This window comes from Trichosurus vulpecula, chromosome 6 (assembly GCF_011100635.1).
Source record: "Trichosurus vulpecula isolate mTriVul1 chromosome 6, mTriVul1.pri, whole genome shotgun sequence".
Classification (NCBI taxonomy): domain Eukaryota; kingdom Metazoa; phylum Chordata; class Mammalia; order Diprotodontia; family Phalangeridae; genus Trichosurus; species Trichosurus vulpecula.
This window is the reverse complement of record NC_050578.1, coordinates 202,491,481-202,517,542: the sequence shown is the minus strand read 5'-3', so window position 1 is coordinate 202,517,542 and position 26,062 is coordinate 202,491,481. Positions and strand designations below refer to the sequence as shown.

The following is a 26,062-nucleotide window of genomic DNA, read 5'->3' as shown; positions in this document are numbered from 1 at the left end:
CTAGGTACTTTCTGGGAAACTGAGGCTTAGAGACTTCATGTGACCCTGGCGTGATCAAGCCCAGGGTCCTTGACCTACATGTCAAAATGCCTTCGGAAATTCAGAGCCACAACCCCAGCTGTGACTGCAGAAGTAAAAGAAGCCCTAAGAATCTGAATGGCCTTTTTTGTGATCACCCCCACATTGCAAGGCTTGTGGCATCCTATGATGATGGGATAATAGATTTTGAGCTGGAAGTGACTTTAGGGCCCATCTCATACATTCTCTAGATGAGTACACCAAGAAAGGCACCATAGTTCCATGAAAAAATTGTGGAACTTGAAGACTCCACAACTTCAGACAAGTTGGCCACATGTGCCATTCATATTTTGTCTCTGTTCCTTGCCACCTGGGTGATCTTGGTCAAGTCATACAGGTAGCCTTCTGTAAAATGAGGGGTTTTGACTACATGACCTTTAAAGTTCCTGAAGAAGTGACTTATCCAAGATCACACTGGTAATAAGTAGCAAAACCTTTGAAATAGTAACATTAAGGCAGCATGTTCTTTTGGGTCCAAATGGTTGATCCACGATGTCTGTATTTTCTAAGTGTTCTATAGTAAGTCACCATGAATGTGGCATACTTTAAGTGCTATAACAAATGACAGGCAGGATGCTTTCAGAAATACCTGGAAAGACTCATATGAACTGATGAAAAGTGAAGTAATCAGAACTAGGAGAACATTATACACAGTAACAGCAATATTTTATGATGACCAACTGTGAATGACAGCTATTTTCAGCAATACAGTGATCTGAGACAATTCTGAAGGACTTGTGATGAAAAATGCTATGCACCTCCAAAGAAAGAACTGATGGAATCTGGATGCAGAATGAAACATATTTTTTCTTGTTTTTTTTTAATCTGTGTTTTCTTTTACAACATGATTAATATGGAAATATGTTTTGCATGACTGCACTTCTATAACCTATATCAAATTGCTTCCCCCCCCCACAGGGGGAGAGAGTAGGAAGGCAGGGAGAAAATTTGAATCTAAAAAACTTTTTTTAAAAGAATTTAAAACATTTTTACATGTAATTGGAAAAAATAAAATATTGTTAAAGTAATGTAATACATATACAAAATCTGTTCTTTTAGACCCTGCTGGAGAATCTCGACCTCTCAGTTCCCTTTAGCATCAGTGTGCAGACTGTGGGGACTGGTGGTTTAGTTTCAGAGAAGGTGCACATTGAATTTAATCACTGCACAAACAAAGGCACTTCATCATCTGGATACAGAATCTCCCCTGATGAGCAAGCCCAGGATTGCGGCTCTCCTGAGGTAATGGTCATCATGTGATCCACACGAGTGGATAGATGCATGTTTGGCACATGTGTTATGACAATGGGCCTTTGTTTCCATCCTTCCCATGGCATCTTCATGAGACATTTTATTTTCTGAAATGTAAAAGGAAATTCCCTGCAGAGGGATGGAGGTGTCAAGGGAATTTCACAACTAAAGATTTCTGATTTTCCCTTCCCTTAATGAGGACACACTTTAATAATAAAATGTTTACAATCACTACCCTTAGTTGTTCAGAATAATGTTTTCCTATTCTCAACATTCAATTAGAATTCGGATGGTTGATGAGGTCAGGACTAGACCTTGTAATGTATTGAGAACAGCTCACATTTATATATCACTTTAGAGTTACAAAGCCCTTTCGTATCCTTCATCTATCTGTCTCTTGTGACAACCTTGAAGGGTCAGCAGGGTACATGTTGTTATCCTGATTTAACAGACGAGGAGATTGGAAGAGCCATTTAATGACTTGCCATGAGTTTAATGGCTTGGACATGAGTGAAAGGAGACCCAAACTCACACTTTCTAATTCTTCCTCCACTAAACATTCTACTAAAGGTCCAAAGAAAGGAATGTCAGTTTGGCTTTATTGTCAAATGTAAAGAAGAAAAGGAGAAAATTCAATTATTGAAAGTTTTCATTGATCCAATATTTGGTTTCCATGTGGAACAGGGAAGTAAGATTGAATCTGGAGTCAGAAGGCCTGGGTTAAAATCTTTCCCCTTCCCCCTCCTCCACTTCCTAAGTAACCTTGAACAAATCATTTAATTTCACTGGACCTCAGTTTCCTCATCTGTAAAATGGAAGGTTTGGACTTAATTTTCTCTAAGCTCTCTTCCAGTTCCAGTTCTTGGATCCTGTGATCATGAGTTCAGTTCACTCATGTCTACCATGTCATGACAAAAATGTTGTAAGAGTATTCGCTCCATGACTTTCAGGTGGGCTGATTAGCCTCAGGCTTTCTACAAGATTCCATTATTATAATTATTGTCATATATAATGCTAGTTGGACATGAAATATTAGCTTTAGAGAGGGTCTTGGAATATGAAATATGGATGGGGCCTTAGCACATAGAAAATAAGAAATAAAAATGCTGAATACAAAATTTCAGAGCTAGAAGGGCCCTTATAGAACATGAAATGATAGCATTTGAAAAGGTGTAACAATAAATAATGTTAGTGCTAGAAAGGATCTTAGAACTTAGAATGTCAGAACTAGTTGGAACCTTAGAGATTATCAAGTCCAATCCTTTCCTTTAAGCTGAAGGGGAAAGGCAGGGGGGTCAAACGGAAGGGACATCAGACTAGGGTGCAGGAATCTTGGTTTCTAGTCCCAGCTCGGACACTCACTTAATGTTTGAGCTTGGGTAAGGCATTATATCTCTGTGCACCTTAGTGTTGGCATCTATAAAAAACCAAGGGCTTGTACTTAGTGGTCTCTAAGGCTAATCCAAGTTCTGACATATTGTAATTCTGGGAAACCCCTGAAACATTTGAGCCTCACAACTTCTCTGTCAGGCAGGCAGTGAGCGTCATAAGTGTTATCCTGATTTTGCAGATGAGGTAACTGAGGCGCAGAGATGAAGTCACTTAAGTTCCTGGAGCTAACTGGTGGATGGCAAGGATTAGAATTTAAGCTTCCTGACTACTAAATCTGTGTTCTTTTTGGTTATATCTTATTGGAGATAATTTGACCACCTAGGGCAAGGGTTCTTGACAATTTTTGTGTTATAGACCACTTTGAAAGTGTGGTGAAGCCTTTAAGCCCTTATACAAAATCATGATTGTTACCTACATTCACAATAGAGACAGCTAGTGAAAATGAAACAGTACCTGCCCTCAAGGAGTTTACATTATATCAGAAGACATAATGTAATTATATATAATTGTTAAATTATAAATAATAAATATTTATATTTATTATATATAATACAATATATTATTTATATTGTATGTTATAAAATTATTCAATAATAAAATAAAATACATAAATTAAATTTTAAAATAAAAAATAAAAATATATATCCATAACTATATATGTACATGTGTATGGGGAAAGAGAGAGAGGTATATATTTATTTCTATATAACTCCATATATCCGGCTATCTTTCTCTCCTAGTTTTAGTCAATTAATTAGCAGTGCCTCTAGAGGGAAAATCAAGATATCAGATCAGTTTTTAAGAGGTGACATTGTCAAAGTTCATCAGGAATGGACTGAAGGAAGAAAGAGAAATTCCAAATCAAGCTACTCTCTACCCCCCTGGACACTCTTCATACTTTCCATTCACATCTGTACTTCTACCATTCACTATACCTGAAATTCCTTCCTTGCTGCCTCTACCAGTTGCCATCCTGTGCATTCCCCACCTCCAATGTCACCTTCTCAACAAAACCTACTCTGATCCACTCTGGCCAAAATTCACCTTTCTTTACTCTGACTTACTTAACTAGCACTTTGTAAGTCTCTATTAATTATAACAAACCTTAACAGTGCTTTGTGGTTTGCAAAAAATCTTTCCTCCCAACAACTCTGGGAGAAAGGTACTATAAGCATTCTCCCTGTTGATCTCCCAAGATGATGAAAGGAAGGTTCAGAGAAATGAATGGAGTTGACCACTTCACCCAGATAAAATTGACAAACCTAGCATAAAACCTCAGACTCCTAACTCCAGCATTCTTTCTACTACAACCTGATACCTCATCTCTGCACCTTAGTTTTCTCACCTGTAAAAGGAGGGGGTGGACCAGTTCCTCTGAGGGTTAGAGAGGCATGATAGAATAGGTGGGACAGATAGGATTGGGGCAGATCCCACAAATGTCTTTAAGATAAGGAGAGGTGTAGTGTTATAAGAATTTTTAATTTGAGAGGATGCTATTATATGGATATTTGAGAAAAATTTTTAGGGAACTGATGTGAACATCCCTTATGTTGTAGGCTTTTTATAAGAGCCAGTCTGCAATCAATCACAGTGAAGCTAACCTTTTGAAACATCTGTATGTTTCCAAAAGTACCAATGCTCAAATGCCTAGGGAGAGATGTCTACTTAGAGACTAAGAAAGGCTCCCACTTTGGCAGAAAACATAAAATTAATATTTTTTCCAATTACCAAAGTGTTTTTCTATTTTTAAAAAAGCCTCATAGCAACACTGAAGGAAAGAGTCTTAACAGATATACAACACTAACAGGCATTAGTGCATTGATGTGAGAGAAAACAAGTGGGATTTAATTCAATCCAGACTGTTTTGTTATAGTGAAAAGAGCATCTGACAGTCTGAGAAGACCTAAGCTTGAACCCTGGCTTTGCGTGTCGCTGTGTGATCCTAGGAAAGTCACTGAACATTTCTGAACTTTCATTTCCTCATCTACCTTCCAAGGTTGATAAAGATGAAATGAAACAGTGGATGTGGAAGGACTTTGTAAAATGGAAATGGAAATTGAGAGATTTGAACAAGATGACCTAAGGTTCATTCCAGCTCTAAATCTGTGTTCCTGGAAAATTTTCAATTAGACAGCATCGATTTAATTAATTGATTGGCCATTTCAATTGCATCTCTGTAGCCATCCTTCAGAGGATTCTAAGGGTATCCTGAACTCCAACTTGTTCTATCGATTGGCAATCATTCCATTGTAGATTTTCTTTCCACTGGTACTGAGCATCCAGGAGTTGTGTCTGATGGGCTTTATAATAAAGGGAATTAGATTAGCTAATTACTGAGCTCCTTCTGTTTCTCAGGTGTCATGGCTATTCCTCTGAATTACAGACAGAACCATGTCTAAAAGGACATTGATGGCATTGCCTGTTTCCTTGTGAGTCTACTGTCTGACAAAGGGCTAAAGAGGAAAGCAATTTAACTGGGAATACCTCTTGGTCTCTGAACCTGACATTTAGTAGGGCTCAGACCAGAGCTGTATTGGACCCAGTTCAAACAACTCGAGAGGGTCTATTGTTAAATTTTCAGTGTGAGCATTTACACCTCAGAAATTAAGGAATGCTACAAATCAGGGGTTGATTTTTTTCTGTTTTGTTGACTGTCTAGACTTTAAAAAGCTGTGGAGAAAATATTAACAGTACAGATTGACTTAAAAGTGTGTCAGGTGTGCATTCCCCTGTGCCCTCCCCTCAAACTCCCCCCCAACCTGATTGTTAAATATTTACTGACACACCCCTGGACAGGATGCAGCTAGGTGTTTCAGAGGATGAAGGGTAGGGGGATGGAGTCAGAAAGACCTGAGTTCAAGTCTGGGCTCAGACACTTAACTAGCTATGTCACCGTGGGTAAGTCAATTAACCTCTGTTTGTCTTAATCCACTAGAAAAGGAAATGCCAAACCACTCCTATATCTTTGCCGAGAAAACCCCAGGGACAGTATTGGCATGCTGTGGTCTATGGTGTCACAAAGAGTCAAACACAACTGAAGGACTGTTGAACAACAACACACTCCTGTCCAAGGCCCCTTGTGAAGTAGGGCAAAGTACTTATGATACAGTAGAGGAAGCATTGTACTGGCAGCTGGGTATCTGGGTTTAGATCAAAGCTCTGCTTCCTTAAAATGGTGTGCACATAATGGTTTCTTTGAGCCTCAGCTATGAATCCTTATCTAAATTCCTCATCGATAAATTGAGGAGACTAGACTAGATGGTCTCAAAGGTTCACTTCAGGTCTAACATTTCACATGCTACCGTACCTTCCAGCTGTGACAATATATGTTCTAAGGTCATTTCCACTCTTCACATTCTATTCCAGTTCTTCTACTTGCTAGCAATTTGAACTTTAGAAAATGACTTCTGTGGGCAGCTTGGATTCCTCATCTGTAAAATGAGAAAATTGACAAAATAACAGCTAAGAGCTAGCATTTACATGGCACTTTGAGGTTTGCAAAGCGTTTTGATCATCACAATAACCCGGGAAGGTAGGTATTATTAACCATCCTCATTTTACAGATGAGTAAACTGAGGCTAGATGAAGTTAAGTGACTTACTCAGGGTCACTCAGCTAAGAAGTGTCTGAGCCTGGATTTGAACTGAGGTCTTCTTGACTCCAAGTCCAACAGTCTACTCACTATACCACCTGGATGGCTTTAACAGTATGTCCCAAAAGTCTGAGTGCAACTTTAAACTTTAATAGCTCAAAACTGTATAAGACTTTTTGGACATCTACATTCTATGGTTATAGCAGAGCAAAACAAAACAAACAAACTGGATAGGACAAGACCAAAGAAGCAAACAAAAACAACACACATACCTTAGGTTCAGAGAAAGCAAAAAAACATTTGACCTTGGGGTTAATGTAAACATTGCATTTTTCTTATTAGTAATCCTATCTAGGATTTCCTCCCTTTAAACAAAGAAAGCAACAAATCCCAACTGATACAGAAGTAAAGTTGACTTTTTAAAATCTTGGGCTTTGAGGAAGTAGCAGGTTGTCAATGTACCAGCAGTAGAAAGAGGGTAAAGCTGTATTATTATTGTGGTGGTTGTTGTTTGTCCATTTTCAAAGACCATGATATCAGGGAGGTGATGCTATGACATGCAAGTGAATTGGATTTTATTGAGGCAGGGCTGTGCAGTCACCAGCCTCACTTTCTCCTCCAGAGCCATCTGGGTCCACTGGCAAGATATGGATCAGGACAACTGGAGATGGCCTCGGATGCAGTGGGAGATCTTGGCCTTTTTAAGCTAAGTTCTTTCCCAGGTGTCAGTTTGACTGAGGCAATGCCCATTCAGTGATTAGGGCTAGGTAAGAAATGAGGCAAAGGATGGCCTCTTTCACCTAATCAAAAAACAACAAACTGTCCAGTTCCAGTTGGGCAACAGAGCTCCTTTCTTCCTCCCCCCCTCTCTCCCTTCCTTCCTTCCTTCTTTCCTTCCTTCCTCCCTTCCTTCTCCTTTCATCAGCAGACCATTTATCTTATCTTCATTCATTAGAAATAAGGAGCAATTTTTTTCTCCTAAGATGCAATAGTATCACTCTGAAACCTATACATGGAATGAATAATATAACAACTACATTCTGTATTATTGGAAATATAAGTGATCTCTACCTCCAGGATAGCATTTTTAGTAAAAAAAAAACATTCAGGTTGTGTACCTACAAAAGGAAAGAGGAGGAAAGGAAGCTTATTGTAGAGTTGAGGGTCTGCCTGAGAAATCTGCTGCATTCCCCTTTCCTACTCGGTATAATGGTGCTGTGCTGGATTCCTTATCAAGGAAGAACCTCATGTCATGTGTTAGAGGAAAAGCACTGGACCTAAAGTTAGAAATGTGGGAGCCAGAATCAACATTCAATCCTTCTAAACTTCAGGTTTCATGGAAGGCCATGGACAAGAACAACATAGGATGGGATGGCATGGGTGATTTATGATCTGGACTGGTTGAGTATCTATAAATTACATCACAGATGCATTAAAGTATTAGATTAGCATTATGTAGCTATTATAAAAGCAACCAGTTTGTTGGGGAGCCTCTCAAAGAAATTATTTTCATGTCAGGAAGTACAATCTCAGTCTCCCTCATTAAGTCCTGTGCTGTCCATTTCAAAGACAGAATACTATCCAGACTACATAGGGGAAAAGGGCCAACCCATGGTGACAGTTCTAATGTCCTAATATTCACTTAGAAATTCCCTTCCATTCCATTCAATAAACATTTTAAAATGCCTACTACTGATCTGAGCCTTTTGTTCATGGGGATGTTTTCTGTTGTAATCATTTCTCTTTCTGTATGTGAGCTCTCTGAGGCATAGATACTCAGTGCCTAACACAGTGTATATAGGTGCTTTATAAATGCTTAGTGACTGGTTAATTTTGAAAGGTTAATTTTTATTCTTTTCCTTTCCTTTTTTAAAAAAAAATTATCTACACTGAGAGAAACACCAGTTTAAGATTGACTGTATTGATTTAATAGAAACGTAGAATGGTAAAAATATAAGAGACTAAGGACATAAAATTTCATCAATGGAAAGGACCTCCATGTTGCACACTCATTTCTACTCCCGCTGTTCTTCATTCCTCTCCAAATTCCAAGCCCATTAGGAAACCTCCTTTCAGAGCCATCCCCCTCCCCCACTCAGCCAATGTACTCCAGAGACAAGCAGAGATTCAGGATGATGTCCTTTAGATGTGAGGGCTCTCTTCTCATTACCTCTAGATGCTGAACTAGCTGGGTGGGGGTGATACTATGGTCCACAATCTCAAGAGCTGGCAGGTACCTACTTTTGAATGTCACCCTATTCCTCCATTCTTCCGAGTTCCATAAATCATGGTTCAGCCAATGGGCCAAATCAACCATCCAGGGATCTGCACGTAAAACACTCACTAATACACCAACTCAATATCTCTCACTGTTTCTAGCACCCATGGTCACTCAGATCACAACATTCTCTGTCCACACTGTTCTGTGCACACTCTATAGGCCTCAGGTCAGCTTGCTAGCCATGCCTATTTCACTGATTGCCAGCATCAGGAGAATCATCATTTATTCTTCAGAGGGTAATCATAACAACTATCAACAGCTGTGAGAACTTGTCTATTTAGGCACACAGCTGTTTCTTCCCCTTTCAGAGTGCAGGGGCAGTCTTTCCTTTTCTTTATTCTGCTTCTTACCTGGAGCTGGGGGCTGTGTATGTCAATGCATTATGGGGGTAAGGAAGCAATTGGTGCCCTCTTCTACCCAACTGCAGTGAACCTTTTTAACATTCATTCTGGATGAAAGTTTCCCCACATTTAGTACATTCATAGGGGGCCTCTTTTTCCATAGTATGGTAGTTCTGCTTCCTCAACTCAGACTTTAAGCAACTTTCTCCTTCTGAGCTCTCCCCGCCCCCAATCTTTTGGAACTTCTTTCTCCTCTTTCTGCCATGGCTATTTAGCTACTCTCTTTTCTTACTTTCTCTCTTATGATCTACTTCCTTCTTTGGCTACTCTTTTTCCCTTTTCTTCCGAGAATTAATCTTTTGCTCTTCCAAGAATTTCCCTAACATAAGCTCTTCCATCTTCCTCTCTTCCACTTTGTCAATTTACTACTAGTGCTAACCACAACACTTCCAACTTCCCATTGGTCCATTCCTTCATGGGATTGCCTCCTTCCAAGGTACATTCTGAGTCACTTTCTTCTACCCCAAAACTTGACTAAAGGCATTGAAGTTCTCTCCCCTTTGGTTACCCCAGGCTTGGACTCTTGTTGATAAAGAGAAATCAATGGGAAGTCTTTGCTCTGAGTCTTGTTTGTAGAAAGACTCCTATTGGATAAGCATGAAGTGAATTGTACCAATGTGAAAAAAGCCCTACTCTCCTGCATCAAAAATCTCTCATCACTTGTCTCCAGAGACTGGAATGGGGAAGGCACAAAGTCCTAATATGAAGAGAGTCTTGCTGGATAGTTTCAGAGGATGGGGCACCTACCTCTACCTCTTGCCCCAATCCTACACTCTCCCTCTGTCCCCTAAGTCATAGTTCACCTAACGCTCTGGGGATCCACTTCTGAACACACTCATGAGGGCAAGAACCAATTCACATGCTCAGCTTCCACACTTTCTTTCTGATGTGTACCACCAAGCATTCCAACCAGAACACTAACTCTTCATTGACATTCTACTCTTTGGACACACCAGCTTCTATGTTCCCAGGGGCTAGTTTCCTAGTCATGCCTTTTTCACCAATAACCACTCTTAGGAGAATGTTCTGATTGGCTTCTTTATGACCCCAGAATTACTTAATAATGATCAATGGCTACAAATCCTTTTCCACTACAGAATGTAGCTGTTCTTTCCTTAGGATTCTATTAATTCAAATATAAGAACAATGGAAATGAATCATAGACTTTGAGAACTGAAATGGACCTTAGAGATCTTCTAGTCCAAAGTTCTAATTTAGAGATGAGGAAGCTGAAGGCTAGAGTGGTGAATATTGCTCTATCGTTGAAATCTGATGTGCCCAAGTAAATTATAAGATGGAGAAAATTAATTACTTTTCTACTATGTTCAAAGATGCTAGCATCCTAGTGCCTGGAAATGTATCCTAAATTCTGCAAGACTTTTCCAAACTGATTCTTAATGAACTTTGGAAAATAGTTTGAGGAGCATTTACTCAGATTTACAAATATTTTGTTTTATTACATGTATATTTTAAATGTTTAAATACATTATTGTTGTTATCATGCTTGTTATCTATGTGAGTAAAGAGAAAACTGCTCATGTCTCTGTCTCAGTCCATGCCTTTCATTCCCAGCTTGATGGGATGCAGTAGTTCCCTTTGTGGTAAATGACAAGATTTAAACAACTGGACAGATAACATTAGCAGTGTAAAGAAAACTGAACAAGAGGTGGAGGTTTGTGCTTCAGTTCTATCACCAGCTTCATTTGGACTTGGATAAATCATTGAATTTTCTGAGCCTCAACTTTCAAACTGTGAAATAGAGATAATGATAATTTTAGCACCTCCTTCATGACATAGTGAAGATCATATGAGATACTAGACATGAAAGTGTTTTGCAACCGTGAATTACTCTACAAACATAAACTATTGCAAAAGCTTAAGGTCCTGGACTTTGTCTTGGGACCTAGGATGAAAGATAGATTGTGTTCCCTTTGGCATTATACAGCTTTATTATATTCCATAACTCAGGGCTTAAAAAATCTCTGAAAGCAGTACTGGAAGATCCATTTCAACTCTTTTCAAAGTAAATAAAATTATTAGAATAACTGAAAGAATTGAAAATCATTTGAAAGAAGGAGAAATGCCTAAACGCTTTAGTATATTCATTTTTAAAGTTCCCTCTCCCTAGAACCAAATGTATTTACATAAGTAAGATCTCTTTTTCAGATCTCTTATAAATGCAGGTCACATGTGAGTTGTCATAGAAACTCAATTTTAGAAGAATGAGGGGAGAGATCTGTTTTATAGGCATAAAACACAAGCCAGGCATATTTAGCATGACTTTACTAGGGATAATAAGTGGTCAAAGGTTCATCAGATTTAGAGCTAGAAGGGACCTTATGAATAATATAATATAACAAATAATTCCAAATACTCTAATTTTATATAAAAGAAAACTTAGACGCCAAGAGAGAAAATGACTTGTTCATAATCACACAGGTAGTAAATAGCAAAGCTAGGATTCAAACCTTGGTCATCTGATTTCAAATCCAATTCTCTTTGCGTAGGTCAGTCTACTAGCTACATGTCATAATCTACTATGATTCTCTTTTTCATGTCCTGGATCAATCCCTGTTCTGGAGTATATGAGATGTCAGGATGAAGCAGGCCTTGCCTCTGAAATTAGGTCCATTTTGCATAGGTATTTATATCTTCCTGGGATGGTGTATACAGAGTAGAGATAGAAGGGAGAGAGCCTTAGTTCTCTCAGGCAAGAATTCTCTGAGACAAGAATTAGAGCTTATTTTGAGTTGTTCTACTCATGGTCAATACAAACTCCATGCTATACCATTTCTATTATACTTCCTCATTCCAATCCCCTTTAATATGTTATCTTCTTTAGAGTGTAAACTCATTAAAGACAGAGACTATCATACTTGTACTTGTATCTCCAGGACTTAGTCAAGAAACTTTTATTAAGCACCTACTTATAGACTATGAACTGGGCTAAGCACAGTGTATACAAATACAAAAAAGAAAGACAGTTCCTGCCCTTGAGGAGCTTAGAATCTAATGGGAGAAGACAATACACAAAAGGAAGCTGAAAAGGAGGGAAGGAAAGTATCCAGTGCAGGGTCAGGATGGAAAAGTCCAAAGGAATGAAGAGTATAAAACATAGAAAACCATTAACTAAATAACTAAAATGTTATCTCTTAATAAACACCATCTTCTACCTATCTATCTATGCCTCATAAACTGAGCAGCTCTGGTTAATTTTTCACTTCCTACATATTACTTCATAGGTAACCACATTGGTTCCACTTTCAAGGCTGCACCGTTCTCTTAGTAGCAGACAAATGAGAACATTCCTTGGGTGTAGTCTTGAATATAAAAGTATTCCAAAGGAGACAAACACCAATCCACACAAATGAATGAAAGGTAGTGATATCCCACCAGTATAGGCGAGTAGGTTCTTGAGTTACATGGTCCTATGAGCATTCCAAATGAAGTGCACAATCAATTTTTATTGAATAATAAATTGCCTTTATGGAGCAGAGGCAAGTGTCCAAATCATTTTACCAGTGCACAGGGTGATGATTTAATAGGATTAGCAAGGGGGAAAAAGGAAGCTGTCAGCTGATGATAATGCATACCAGTTATATTCTTTTATCTATTTCTTTTTCCTTACCCCATACCTGTATTGTTGTGCTTTCTCAGTCCTAAGATGTTTGATAGCCTCATCTGATGTATCTATGTGTTTATCCCTCTGATCTACCCCCTTATGAAGATGGGGTTAGGGGCTGAGTGGTTTTTACTGAGCATACATCAATATATTTCCCTTATGCATATCCTTCCTTGAAGGGGAAAGGGAAACTTAATAATCACTTGTTATGTTACATATGTGTGTATATTTGTGTGTGTACGAGAAAGTGGGAGGAGGAGGGAGAGAAAAGGGGGAGCGGGGAGGGAGGGAGAGATTTAATAGGCACTTGTGGCTATATTTACTTTCTCTCAAACATTTACATCAGAAGATGACCATCCCTTATCATGATTTCCAATTACTAGTATCTTTTTTCTGACTTACTGGTCTAGTTGTTGTACCTTTTTCCTGCTGAAACATGACTTCCAAATGAAACATGACTTCTAATCTGCCCCCTATAAGCCTATAGCTTGTCTGCCTTGATTCCAAAATCTCTGGCATGTTCTTACCTCTGCAAGGGCCTATACCAATGATAGACATCCACCTGGGTGCCATGTTCCCCTGCCACATATGGGCTTTGTATTTTAGTGCCATAGCTAGGTTGAATTTTTGGCATATGCTATAATAGCATAGTGGAGTCTAGTAGTCTGGGAAGGAAACACGATATAGTGGAAAGAGTGTTGGATCTGAAGATCGAAGAAGATATTTATAAAGCACTTTGCAAACCGTATGGCCTCATATAAATACTAGTTATTATTGTGATTTATTATGTTTTTTGTTATTATTATAATCTTGCTAGTACTATGATCGCAGACAAGTCACTTATCCTTTCTGAGCCTTGGTTTCCTGATCTGTAAAATAAGGCTAAAATGCTTCCTTTCAGTATTAATGTTGGGGGAGAACTTTGGAAAACAAAGTTCAATAAAATTTGAGCCACAAACGATAATAACTAATAATAACCAAGGCTTAACATTATGCTCCTGTCACACCATGAGACTTCAATACTGTTCAAATCCCATGTTTTTATATATGATTTCTGTCACTATGCAGTTTGGTAACATTCCAGTCCTACACTGTGTAAAAGACAACTGCATTTGAGATGCCCTGATTTTTGATCTTGGATTTAAATAACTTGCTGTAGCTTCTGGATAAATTGGGTATGTGTGATGGCAAACTGAGACAAACAACCTCCTCTGTGACAATGGTACTGTTTTATTGTCTTGAGGGGGGAAATTACATAAGCAGATGAAGTTCTGGGTTGACCTTTGTCAGCAAGAGAACATGAGTGTCAAATATGTTAGAACTAAAATCACTGGATTTGACCAACAATCTCTGCATTTCAATAATGCATAATACTGAATAACCCTATTTGGTTTCTGCTATTGAGGGGTGTGTATTACAGCTCACTTATGTACCTGCACCCATTAGAACACAGTCCAACTCAACATCAGGCATTCTTCAGGCCTTCTACACCATGTGAGTTGTTTTTATTGGATGAGCTAGGTGATCAATAAGGCAAAACCTCTGCCTTCTAGGGATGTGGAATTAACTTATGCTGATGCCAAGAGGATAATAACTAGGCACAAGGCAGACATGGGCAGGGGGAAACTCTGCTGGAGAACAGGATCATTATCAAAGTTATATTCCCAGAGATAAAACAGGGAGCTTATTTTAATCAAGCCAGAGTTCACAGGGTAGCTGCATCCACTGGACCAAAAATGAGTCAGAAAAGGAGATCAAAGCTTTAGTATCTAATTAGGAAAGTAAACATGGAGGTTGACAGATCACTCTATGAAGGGAGCAGTAGATATCAATGAGATGGTTTGTTTCCTGCAACTTCTCCAAATGAAACAACTTTGTTCTAGAGCAATAACATGTTAGCCACACCCATCCTTGTACTTCTCCATGACTTGCCATGGGCCAGGATGGTGAGTGTCCCACTTCATTTTTTTTTTCATTTCAGAAGTTTCTCTTCTGTGGTTTAGAACTATAGATATCTGATCTAGTGTTTGGGCAAAATTCAGAGCTCTATTCTGAGGAAAGCAATAGTCATGCTGGTCTCTCTAGTGGCCAGACTTTCACCCCAGAATATACCCTCTGTCCTCCTACTCATGTAGCTAGTATCCAAAGCACATGGATCTCTCTTTAGCCACAAAATGTTTCATAAATTAAAAATGAAATAAATAAAAATTTAAAAACACTATCAACATTTCAAGTTCTCCTCCAAGAACTCTCAGAATTAAGGATCATAGTTCTAAAGATGAAAGGAAGCCTTTTATATATGAGGATATTCAGGACCAGAGAGATTAAGCCATCTGCCCAAATTCACATAGGCAGTAACTTTCAGGGTGGATTTTGAACCCAGATCTTCTGACCCCAAAGCCCTTGTATCCAACTGCTCCCAAAGAATGCTAGCATTGAAATAGAGTTAACTAGTCGCATGTCCTTAGTTTTTGGTTGAGGTCCCAAACCATGAATTGATTACATTCAACGCTTGCCAAAGGTTCACTTGAGATATTTTAGTTGAGGGGATGTGTAAATTATTTGTCCCCCTGGGTTTTCTAGATGCTTTCTCTATATTAAGTTAAAGCATCAGAAAATAATACCTAGACTGTGTAGCCTCTTTATTCCACATGGAAACTGGTTAAGTCTAAATACTATGATATATATCACCAGCTTTTGTAGAGGGTCAAGATGAAAAATAGCTGTTTGAATATTTTTCCCAAACCACAGTCAAGGACATATTATCCAGAACAATCAATCAGCATTTAACTGTCTACTATGTGCAAGGCATTGCACTAAGCTCTGGGGATACAAAAAGATGCAAAAGACAGTCCCTGCCTCAAGGAGCTTACAAATCTAAAGCTAGAAAAGGACTTTGGGAATTATTCAAGTCCACTCCCCTTTTTTGAAGGATGAGGAAGCTGAGATACAAGGAAATGAAGTCATTTATTTAAGAGATTTCACTCCAGGCCCTCTAATGCTTCCTCTACTTGCTATTGAGAACCCATAGAAAACATTTCTTCTTTAATTTAGTGCAGAAAAAGTTGTTTTTCCAGATGAATGTGTTTGCTTCTTCCTTTCCCACCAAGGTGATAAAAACTACATAATCCAACATGTTTCCCTTTTTGATAGCTGCTTAGGTGTTCGCAGCCAATTTTAGTGCTCAACTTCAGTAATCAATCAATTAATTGCTTGATTGTTTGATGGATTAAAAGGTCCTAGTAACATCAAGGTATAGTGGAAAGAATTCTGGCTCTGGAATCAGAGGGCCTGGGTCAATTCCCCTCTCTGATGCTTATTAGCTTTACGACTTTGAGCAAGTCACCTAACCTCTCTAAACCTCAGTTTCCTCATCCGAAAAGAGATAGGGGATATATAAAGTTGTCTGTTAGTCCTAGATCTACAGTCCTATGAATGCTTCTATTATCTCTAAGCAACAAAGGCTGATTCTGAAATATTGCCTACTTTAGCCAGGCCATCAAAATTATAAGGACTATAATAGGGGATCTCTTGGAGGGAGGAGAACCCTTCATGCTACATCTCATTTAACTTCCCAGGCCACTTAAAAATGTTTGAAAAACTAGCTAAGATGGGACCTGTTTCTGTATCTGGTGGCCAAGTTATTATTAGTAGTATCATTAATATTATTAGTATTATCGTTAGCAAATAAAATACATTAACATAATATAAATTATGCATGCTTTAATTTTTATTAAACACCTTTCTTAAAACAACCTTGTGAGGTAGGCAGCACAATTATTATTATCCTCATTTTACGGAGGAGGAGACTGGGGTCCGGCAAGGCAGCTCTCCTCGTTCATTCACACAGCTAGTGTCAGAGTTAGGACTCTGTATTGGAAAGAACATTGGATTTGGAGTCAGAGGGCTTGAGCTGCAATCCTGGCTCTGCCATTTATTTATTACCTATGTAATCCTTGGCAGGTTACTTGGCTCAGATAATCTCTAAGTCCCTTCCAGATTTCATCCTAACCTAATTATCATATGACCAATGTGCCCAAATCCAGTGGGTTTTGGTGGTTTTTTTTTGTATATCTGTGTCTTTCACATGGAAGAGAGAATAGACTTATTCTGTTGTAGTTGTGGCCTCTGACACCAGATCTAGGACAATTGGGTTGAAATTTCAGGAAAGCAGATTTCAACATGGAAGGAAATACTTTCTAGCAATTATTATAGCTGTCAGATAATGCAATGGATCCCTTGCCGAGTGAGGTCCCAGATTCTGAAGACTTTCAAACAGAGCAATCCCTTCCCAGATTTTGAATTCCTATATTAGACACTGTGTTATACAAGATGTCATCTTAGGTCCCTTCCATCATTGTAATTCTTAAAACCCCATGCTTGGTTTCTTCATGCAGGTTTTTAATTCCAAGCCCAGTAGGGCAGCATAGTACATTTTTATTGACCTGATGCCAACTCAGCTGGTTTAATAGTGAGAAATGAAGTCAAACAGCCTTATTTTCCCCCTGTAAAAACCTGTCACACAGGGCCTTGCATAAGCACAAGCACTCAATAAATATTTGCTGATTGATTTTTTGAAAAGATAGCTGGCTTGATTTCTTTCTTCCTCCCTTCCCAGTCACAGGGCCTCAGAATTGGAAGGAATAGCATAGGTCACATCCAATCTGTACTTGAATCTCTGCTACATCATTGCTAGCAATTGAGTTCTCCCACCTCTCCTTGAAGTGCACCAGTGATGGGGACCTCATTACCTCATGAGGGAAGTCCATTTTACTTTTAGACAACCTAAATTTTAGACAACTAAAATGCCCTTTTTACAAACGTTCACTCATTGCTTTTAGTTCTATACACTGAGACCAAGCAGTACAAATCTAATCCTTAGTTTAATAGCGATAAAAATGTAATAAGGATAAATGGAAACATTTGGGTTCAAAAACTCAATGTCATGGGAGAGATGTAGCTAGACAGCATTTTATCTGAAAAAAAAATCTGTTGATTTTGGTAGTCTTCAAAGTTAATAAATTATCCCAGTTATCTTAGATTATGTTTAAAAAAAGCATGGTGCTGAGATCAGACTGAAGTGGGTAATAGTCCCATTGCAGTCTGCTTTGGTCAGACCAAATCTGGAGGGCTATGTTCATTTCTAAAAGCTACATTTTAGGAAGGTTAGTGATTGGAGAGTGTACAGAGGAAGTTAGTGAAGTTGGTGAAGATCCTCAAGATCAGAGGTGTTAAACCCAAGAGTGAGGCCTGAGCCAGATTAAAATGTAACAAAAAAATGCTTAATAAAATAAATGAAAATACAATATGACAGAGATAATGTTAATTTATAGTTTTCTTAGTCAATATATGCCTGCAGGGATCTGTTTCTACTTGAGTTTGACACAACTGTTCAAGATGATGCTGAGTGAAGACTGATTGAAGGAACTAGGAATATTTATCCTGGGGAAGAGAAGGCTTACGGGGCATATAATAGTTATTTGCAAGTACACAAAGGGCTGTCTTGTGAAAGAAGGATTAAACTTGTTCTGCTCAGTACTAGCAGGCAGAATTAGGAGAAACATGTAAAAATTGCAGGAGGCAGATTTCAGTTTACCATAAAGCCAAATGTCCTACTAATTTTCTGTAGAGCTATTTGAAAGTCGAACAGGCTGCCTCAGTGGCTTATGGCTCCCTTCTCACTTCAGACCTTTGAGGAAGGACTGAATGACTACTTTCTGAGATCTCATACAGCAAACTGTGTTTGAGGAATATGTTGGACTAGATGTCTCTGAGGTTCTTTCCATCTCTGTTCTGTAGTTCTTCCCCTTGAGAACTCTTCAGATCTTGAAGGTAGAGACCCTCTTTATCAGCCTCATGTGGCTTCCGTTCTCCAGTTCCTTCCAATTAACTAGTTAATCTCCAAATTAACTAACTGTTTCAACTGACCTAGTGGCCTTGCTGTTAGAGCCAGATGCAACTGCATAATCCAGAGTTAAACCCTGCCACCCAGGCACTAACCTTGCTGCTTCCCCCCTTACAAAAGATTTATTTTGTTTCTATAGAAAGGCCCCAGTTTTCCTCTCTGTGTCTTGAAGCTGGAAAAACGGCTCTGACAGCTTCTGCCGCCTGCTTTGTTGGGCCAGCTTTGTTGCATCCTTGGAGTAGGTCTAGCAAAGTATTGGCTGAATTTTAAGCGTGAAAAACCCAGCCTCTGAAATTCCATTTGGCTTATTTTCCACCCCTCCTGGAAGACAAAAGAGGTTTTGTTTGTGCTCAAAGTCCTGCAAAGAGTTTGGCTACAAAATGAGCTGAGCCGCCAGTGAAGGAAATATAGCATTTTAGGTGACAGAGTGGGGTGCCCCAGACTAAGGAATTGAATGTTTTAATGAGCTGTTATCCACACTGGGCTATTCACCAGACCACAGTATAACAGACTTAGAACAAAAATGAAAACTTTGAATTCATCTAGTCCAGCTCTCTCATTTTACAAATGAGGAAACTGAGGTCCATTGAGCTTAAGTAATTTGCCTAAAGTTACATGAAGGAAAAATGGCAGAGCCAGGATTTGAACCCTGGGCTTTCAACTCTACTGCACTATGGAAAGGTCCTCTTTTGGGCTTGTCTGCACTTGGAGAATCATAGAATGTTACAACTGGATGGGACCTTAGAGATTCATTGGGGTACACTGGTAAGAATGCCAGATTTAGAATGAAAGCCCCTGAGTTTGAACCTCAGCTCTGCTTCTCATTACCTGATTGGTACTACAGCAATCCTGAAAGGAGCTGCGAAAGGGGAGCCGTCATGGTAACAGTGATAGCCAGAGGAAGGAGGAATCTCAATGGCTCACCCAACTCACCACCCTTACCTCTACCAGGACTTTTGTTTTGGACCCTACCCTGGATAAAACATATTGAGGGTAGGTGAGTGCCAGTGATCCCAGAAGGAAGGCCTAGAAGGAAGAATTCAGACAAGAGGGAATCGTAAGAATGAAGGAGCTAGAAGAGACCTCAGAGATCATTTAACAAACCCTGTCATGTTCCAGATGAAGAAGCTGAAGCCCAGAGAGATTAGCAGAGTTTGGGTTTGAACCCACTGGTCTTTTCATTATTCCATACAGTGGCAGGAAGGGAAGCACTGGCAACATGGAAGGAAGAGACATTCCTATAGCCTGCTACCTGGTGGGGGTGTCCCTTCATAGCTGAGCTCATGATAACCTGTTTCAGGGAATCTAAAGCCCCTGGAAGGAACAGAAGACACAGGATCTCAGAGTGAGAAGAGAACTCAGAAGCAATCTTTACACAAACAAGGATCCCCTCTACAAAATATCTGACAAATGCATTCAGCTCTTACTTGAAGCCCTCCAGTGATGGGGAACTCATTACCTTTTGAGGTAATTCATTACCCATTGTCCATGAAAGGAAATGAAAATCAGAAGGCAGCCAGATGAAGGATGTGCTGGCTCTATTGGTTAATAAATATGAGGAATTCTCTCCAGCTTTTTAGCTAAATTGTCTCTGTGAATTACCCTGCTGTCTGGATTGGCAGTTCAAAGCTAACCCCATCTCCCAAAATCTTATGAAGTCACAGTTGGCTTTCATATACTAATTGGATAGATTTGAAAGGACATAAACACAACCCCAGCTGGAATCCAGAAAAGGCCACCACTCTCCTTTCTCTTCCAGAAACTCTGGTTTTGAAAATCGGGTTCCATATCATCGCAGAGACCTAGGAGCCTGCATTAATGGCAGAGTGACATATTTAATCTTGAAGCTGCAGTTTACATGCTGACATAAGGAGGAGCATGTTCATTAAACGCTCAAGTGGAAATCCTGGTGTGAAATCTCTGATTTCCTCACTCCTGAGGGATCTTTTGATGACATAGACAAGTAAAGCTATTCATTAAGAGGCAATCAAGTGAATCCTTTATTTGTTCATCTCATAAGGAATTATCATTTCCAGGCCAGAAGTGAGGACGGAGTTTGCATAGTATCTATAGCAGCTCTCCTTGACTAGTCCTTAAAATTAAAACAACAATCGCACGTTTGTAGTATTTAAGGTTTGAAAAGTATTTTTCATGTCATTTTATTTGATCCTCACACCACCCCTGTTTAGATAGATGAGGCACACCCTATGAGTCACATAGAGGCTAGCAATCACCAGAGGTAGGGTTTGAATTCTGGCCTATCTTGATTCCAACTCCTTACACTCCCTCTACTATATCATTTAGCTGCTTGACAATGAACTATTGTCAATAATTGAGGTGTTGTGTAGTGGTAAGAGCACTAGAATTAAATTTCTGGAGCCACATATCTAGCTCCCACCATGTGACTTTGAGTAGTCTCTCAGAGTCATTTTTTCCTATGTAAAATGGGGATTATAATATTATATATGTACATATATATATATACGTATGTGTGTGAATGTGTGTGTTGTGTATTGCATATATATTGATTATACCTCCTAGGGTGGTTGTGATACAAAATATCTTTTAAGAGATTATAAAGTGGTATATAAGGATGGTGTGAATTGAAAGAGGTCTGGATTTTAAGCTAGAGGATATAGGTTCAAATTCTGGTCCAGCTATTTAAAGACCTGTGTGACTTTGAATAAATCCCTTAACTTCTCTGGCTTTCCATGCCCACTTCTGTCAAGTGACTCAGTTGGACTAGAAAATGTGTAAGATCCCTTCCAGCTTTCAATTCTATTTTCCAAAATACGAACAGTTGGTACATTTAAGAGAAGTCAGCATTTAGAGATAAGGGCTCTCTCTCTGTTGGTCTTGAATTAATAGAAGTGTGTATTTGGGGTTGTAGGTGATTGGAAGTCGAAGATTATGCCCACCAGCCTCCTGTAAAGATGGTCACATTGGAGGACCAAAGAAGACAGGAAAAAACAGTAAGTGTCAGACATGTTCATTATTTGTTTGGGATCTGTTAACAAACATTTTGACTCGGCTAACTTTGTTCCAGACGTGCTGTGTTCCTTTGCTTAGGTGAGGATGCTCTTGTTTCTGTGGATTGTTTTCCAGCTGCACTCTCATCCGTTCTATGACACTCAGAAGTCTTTAGAGCTTTCATTTCCTTAGGGTTTGTTATTGCTTCACTTCATTTGTGGGAAACCCTTGGCAAGTAGGCAAAATGCCAGACAGTTCAAAGCATCCATTCTTTCTTGGATGGTTTTGTTCCCATGGAAGTCTACCAGGTCAGATTTCATTTAGGCATGCAGTGTAGTGGAAAGGATGATGCGGTGGGAATCAGGAGAGATCTGGGTGCTAATCTTGGTTCTTTGGTAAGCTAGTGATATAACTTTGAGGTGGTCACTTCCTTTATCTGGACCTCAGTTTCCTCAGTGGTAAAATGAGAAGGTTGGACTACATGATCTCCAAAAAAAAATTCTTCCACCTCTAATGATTTATATTTCTGTGGTAAAATAATGGGGCAATGTCTAAGCAATATTTACAAATAGTTATTCTAAAATGTTCAAGAGAATTGAGCGCAAAACACAACAGTTTTCAAAGAATACATCCTCAATTCTCAGCTCTGCCATTGTTAAACTTGAACAGTAAGACTGTATCTGTTTAAAACAGAATTTGCCTCTGGGTCTACTGTATAGATGGAAAGGATAAGAAAATGAAAGATCACTGTGTGATCTTAGGGAAATTACTCTCTCTGAGCCTCAGTTTTTCTAGTCTTTAAAATAAGTGGGTAGACATAAATAATCTCTAAAGTCCCTTTTGGTTCCAAAATTCTATATATCTTGTGTTCCAAGTTCCTTCTCAAAACCAACATTTTATAAATAAATTGCTCCCTTTTTATTTGAAGATGCTGCTGCTTATACTATGGATATTGTGCTGTGGATGGAGGCTGTAAAGGCCAATCAATGCATGATTAACAACCCTATCCACTGAAAAAAAAGGACTGGGACCAGTGCTTTCCCATGTGGTGAGAATAGAACAACTAGGAGAGAATCCCAAATTGCCACATTGGGGTCATGTCTAGGCTCTGGCTCTCTTGAGCTGTAGGAAATATTACAGCAATGCCTTTGTAAGTTCTGGACTAGTCCCGAGTCATCCTGTTCTGTTTTAATAGCTTAAGTATTCTTTATTCTAAAGTTCCTTCAGTATGTGGAAGGTTTATGAGTCTTTGATGATAATCAAAGAATTTACAAAACGAAAATCTAAAGCTGTTAAGAGGAAAAATCTTCACCTACAATTATATGTGTTTAGTTACAAATAAATATATTCATGCATGCGTACATATTTGGTGTTCTTATCTGGGTGTGCCTCTGTATTTCAAGCTGAAACTTCAAGAAAACAAAGAGGAGTGAATGTCTATTTTCTTCTAGCCTTTTCATCATATGCCTTACTCCAAGTGCCCCCTGGAGTTATTTTCCTCAGTAACTATGTATGCCCTCGTCCTGGGATCCTTGATGAATGACTTGATGAATGGGAGGACAATTTAACATTTATTGAGCGCCAACAATATGTCAGGCATTTACATAGAAGGAGATGATTTATGGAGCCCAAAACCTACGTAGGTTGTCATGTGCCCCATAAGCAGTGCAATCATGCCCAACACAGATGAGATGTTTGAGTTGATTTTAAATCGATTTCTGTGTTTGTGGGTATATTTTAATGACTGTAAGATGAAACTTCGTATAGGACCTAGTGTTGATAGAAACATTGGACTAGGGATGGGGAAAACAATGTTTCTTATGCTTAGACATCTTGTTTTGACAATGAATGCTAACCACAGCTCCAAGATTTATTTTTATTATAGATATGGTTTATTGAAAGAGTATGGATGATCCAGTATAAAAATTCACCTTCTGATCACAAATGTTATTCTGGTGATGCTGCATGATTGTCAAGTCTGGAATGTGTTCATTTCCAAAGAGTCAGAGTTGTGGATGACTGAAAGGATAACGGAAAACTGGATAGTGGGCATTAAGTGTACTGCTATGCATTTACAATGAATGAATGGAGTGAGCATCTATTAAATATTTGCTATGTGCCAAGCACTATGCTAAGCTCTAGGGATACAAATACAGTCAGTCAGTCAATAAGCATTTATTAAGTGCCTATTATGTGTGGAATAGTTGGGTGGTTCAGTGGTTAGAGAGCTTGGCCTGGAGTCAGGAAGACTCATCTTCCTCAGTTCAAATTTGGCCTCAGACACTTACTAGCTGTGTGACCCTGGGCAAGTCACCTAACCTTGTGTACCTCATTTTATTCAACTGCAAAATGAGTTGGAGAAGGAAATGGCAAACCACTGCAGCGGAGGTCACAAAGAGTCAGACACAATTGAAACACAAAAACAGCATGCCAGAACAAATTTGGGGATACAAAAAAGGCAAAAAACAATCCCTATTGTCAAGGAATTCACTGTCTACTGGGAAAGACAAACGTGAAAGCAATCATGTACAAACAGGATACGTGGGGTAATACAGAGATAATGCCCAAATATAAAAATCAAAGACAGTCTCTGCACTTAAGGAGTTTGCATACTAATGGCTGAGACAACATGCAAAAGGAAGTGGTAACAAGGGAGGGAACCCTTGTTCAAAAAGTAACAGAGATGTGAATAGGGTTATAATGAAATGTGCAAAGGTAATATGACATGGATCCTGTCCTCGATGACGTTATAATATAGATTATATTAGCAGCAGCAGCAGTAGTAGTGGTAATGATAAGGATGATGATCATTGTAGACTACATCTATATAACACTTTGCATCCATTATCTCGCTTGAGTCTAAAAATAGCCCTGTGAGGTATGTACTACAAATATTGGTCTCATTTTACAAAGGAGGAAACAGGTCAAGAGAAGTGGCTGTGACTAAGAAGACTCTCTTAGTCCTGACTCTTGGCACTAATTTTTCTGTGTGACCTTGGATAAGTCACTTCCCTTCTCTGGGCCAACATTTCTTGATCTGTTAAATAGTGGAGCTGGACTAGAAGATCACTAAGATCCCTTCCAGCTCCCAATCCCAGGATCCTTTAAGTGGCAGGGTAGGGACTGGAGCCCAAAGCTGAGGATAAGTCACGCTGTTCCCATTATACCACAAACCTCACAATCCTGTGAAGACTTAAGGATTAAAAATAATAATAATAAAGATTTAATTTTTTAAGTGGAAGGAAACAATGGGATAAGAGCCAGATATCACATGAGGTACTTGTGCATTTTGTACTTAAAAGTTTCTGTTACCTACTTTTTGTCCCCTCCACCCCTACCCCACCCCAACCAGTAAAGAGGTATTGTGAATGCTATGAAATATGTTTTACAGTTGTTGATATGAAGGTGAAATGACTTCTCTAAGGCCAAAAGAATGGCGAGCAGCAGATTCACCCCAGGTATTCTGACTGCAAGTTCTGGGATCTTTTCACTCCATTCTGACCTACCTGGTAGGGCTGTTGTGCAAGAGGCTCCTTATAAACCTCCAAATGCCATTGAAATCACTTCTTCTTGTTATTACTACTATCCATTGCCCATGATCATGAAACTTTAATAAACCCCGTGTGAACAGGCCTTGAATGTTCTGCAATAAACACTTACAGAGGCTCTTGCCTGGAGTCAGGAAAACCCCATAATTCAATCTTTTCTCTAGAGTCCAAGTGATTGTGTTGTGACATAGAGAGCACTCAATTTGTGGACATGAGAAAAATGACTTGACCCTGCTGGGTATTTGAGCCTTCAGTTTTTGGGCATTTTAATCATATTGAAATGATTTTGTATCACTCAGTTGAACTATTTTTCCAGAGGGGGTGAAAGCAACTTTACTATATTTGCAATTCATAAAGAAGGTTGGGGAAACTTCATCTCTGTCTCTCTGTCTCTGTCTCTCTCTCTCCTTTCTTTGTCTCCCTCTGTCTGTTTGTCTCTGTCTGTCTATCTGTCTCTCTCTTTCTCTCTCTCTCTGTGTCTCTCTAACACACACACACATACACACACACACACACAAACACACACACACACACACACACACAATGGTCCTTGTGTGAAAACATGGCTTTGACAGATTCCTGCTTCCTTATTTCAAGGATCTACAATTCCATCAGTGTTCATTAAATCCTTCCTGTCTTGATTTGTTAAAATATGAATTAATCACTTATATTGATCACAGCAGACATGTATCACCCTGTTAAAAGTGTTATACTTTTGTTTTTCTCCCAATTTTATAGATAAGGAAACTAAGGCTGAGGGAATTGAAATGATTTGTCCATGAACAGATTTATTTAGGTTTTTAAAATACTAGCTATGTGACCATGGCAAGTAATTTAACCTTTCAGTGCTGGGGGAGGTGTGTGTATGTGTGTGTGTGTTTGTGTGTGTGGTGTGTGGTGTATTGTGTGTCTGTGGGTGTGTGTGTGTCTGCATCAGTACAGTGGAGGGAATATGGAGGAGTGGATGCCTACCAAGGTGCCTGTGATGATACCTGGGGAAGGGTTCCTGCAGTGTAGCCTGG

At 39.1% G+C, this 26,062-nt stretch overlaps 1 protein-coding gene across 1 annotated transcript in view; it reads left to right on the top strand.

Moving 5' to 3' along the window:
• Positions 1-22,506, top strand: part of C6H4orf50 (chromosome 6 C4orf50 homolog) — a 132,441-nt gene extending 109,935 nt beyond the window's left edge. The window contains exons 17-19 of the mRNA XM_036765076.1: positions 1,138-1,320; positions 21,413-21,494; positions 22,421-22,506. Of these exons, the coding sequence (XP_036620971.1) occupies positions 1,138-1,320; positions 21,413-21,494; positions 22,421-22,506 (351 nt within the window). The remainder of the gene's footprint in view (positions 1-1,137; positions 1,321-21,412; positions 21,495-22,420) is intronic.
• Positions 22,507-26,062: the final 3,556 nt, after the last annotated feature.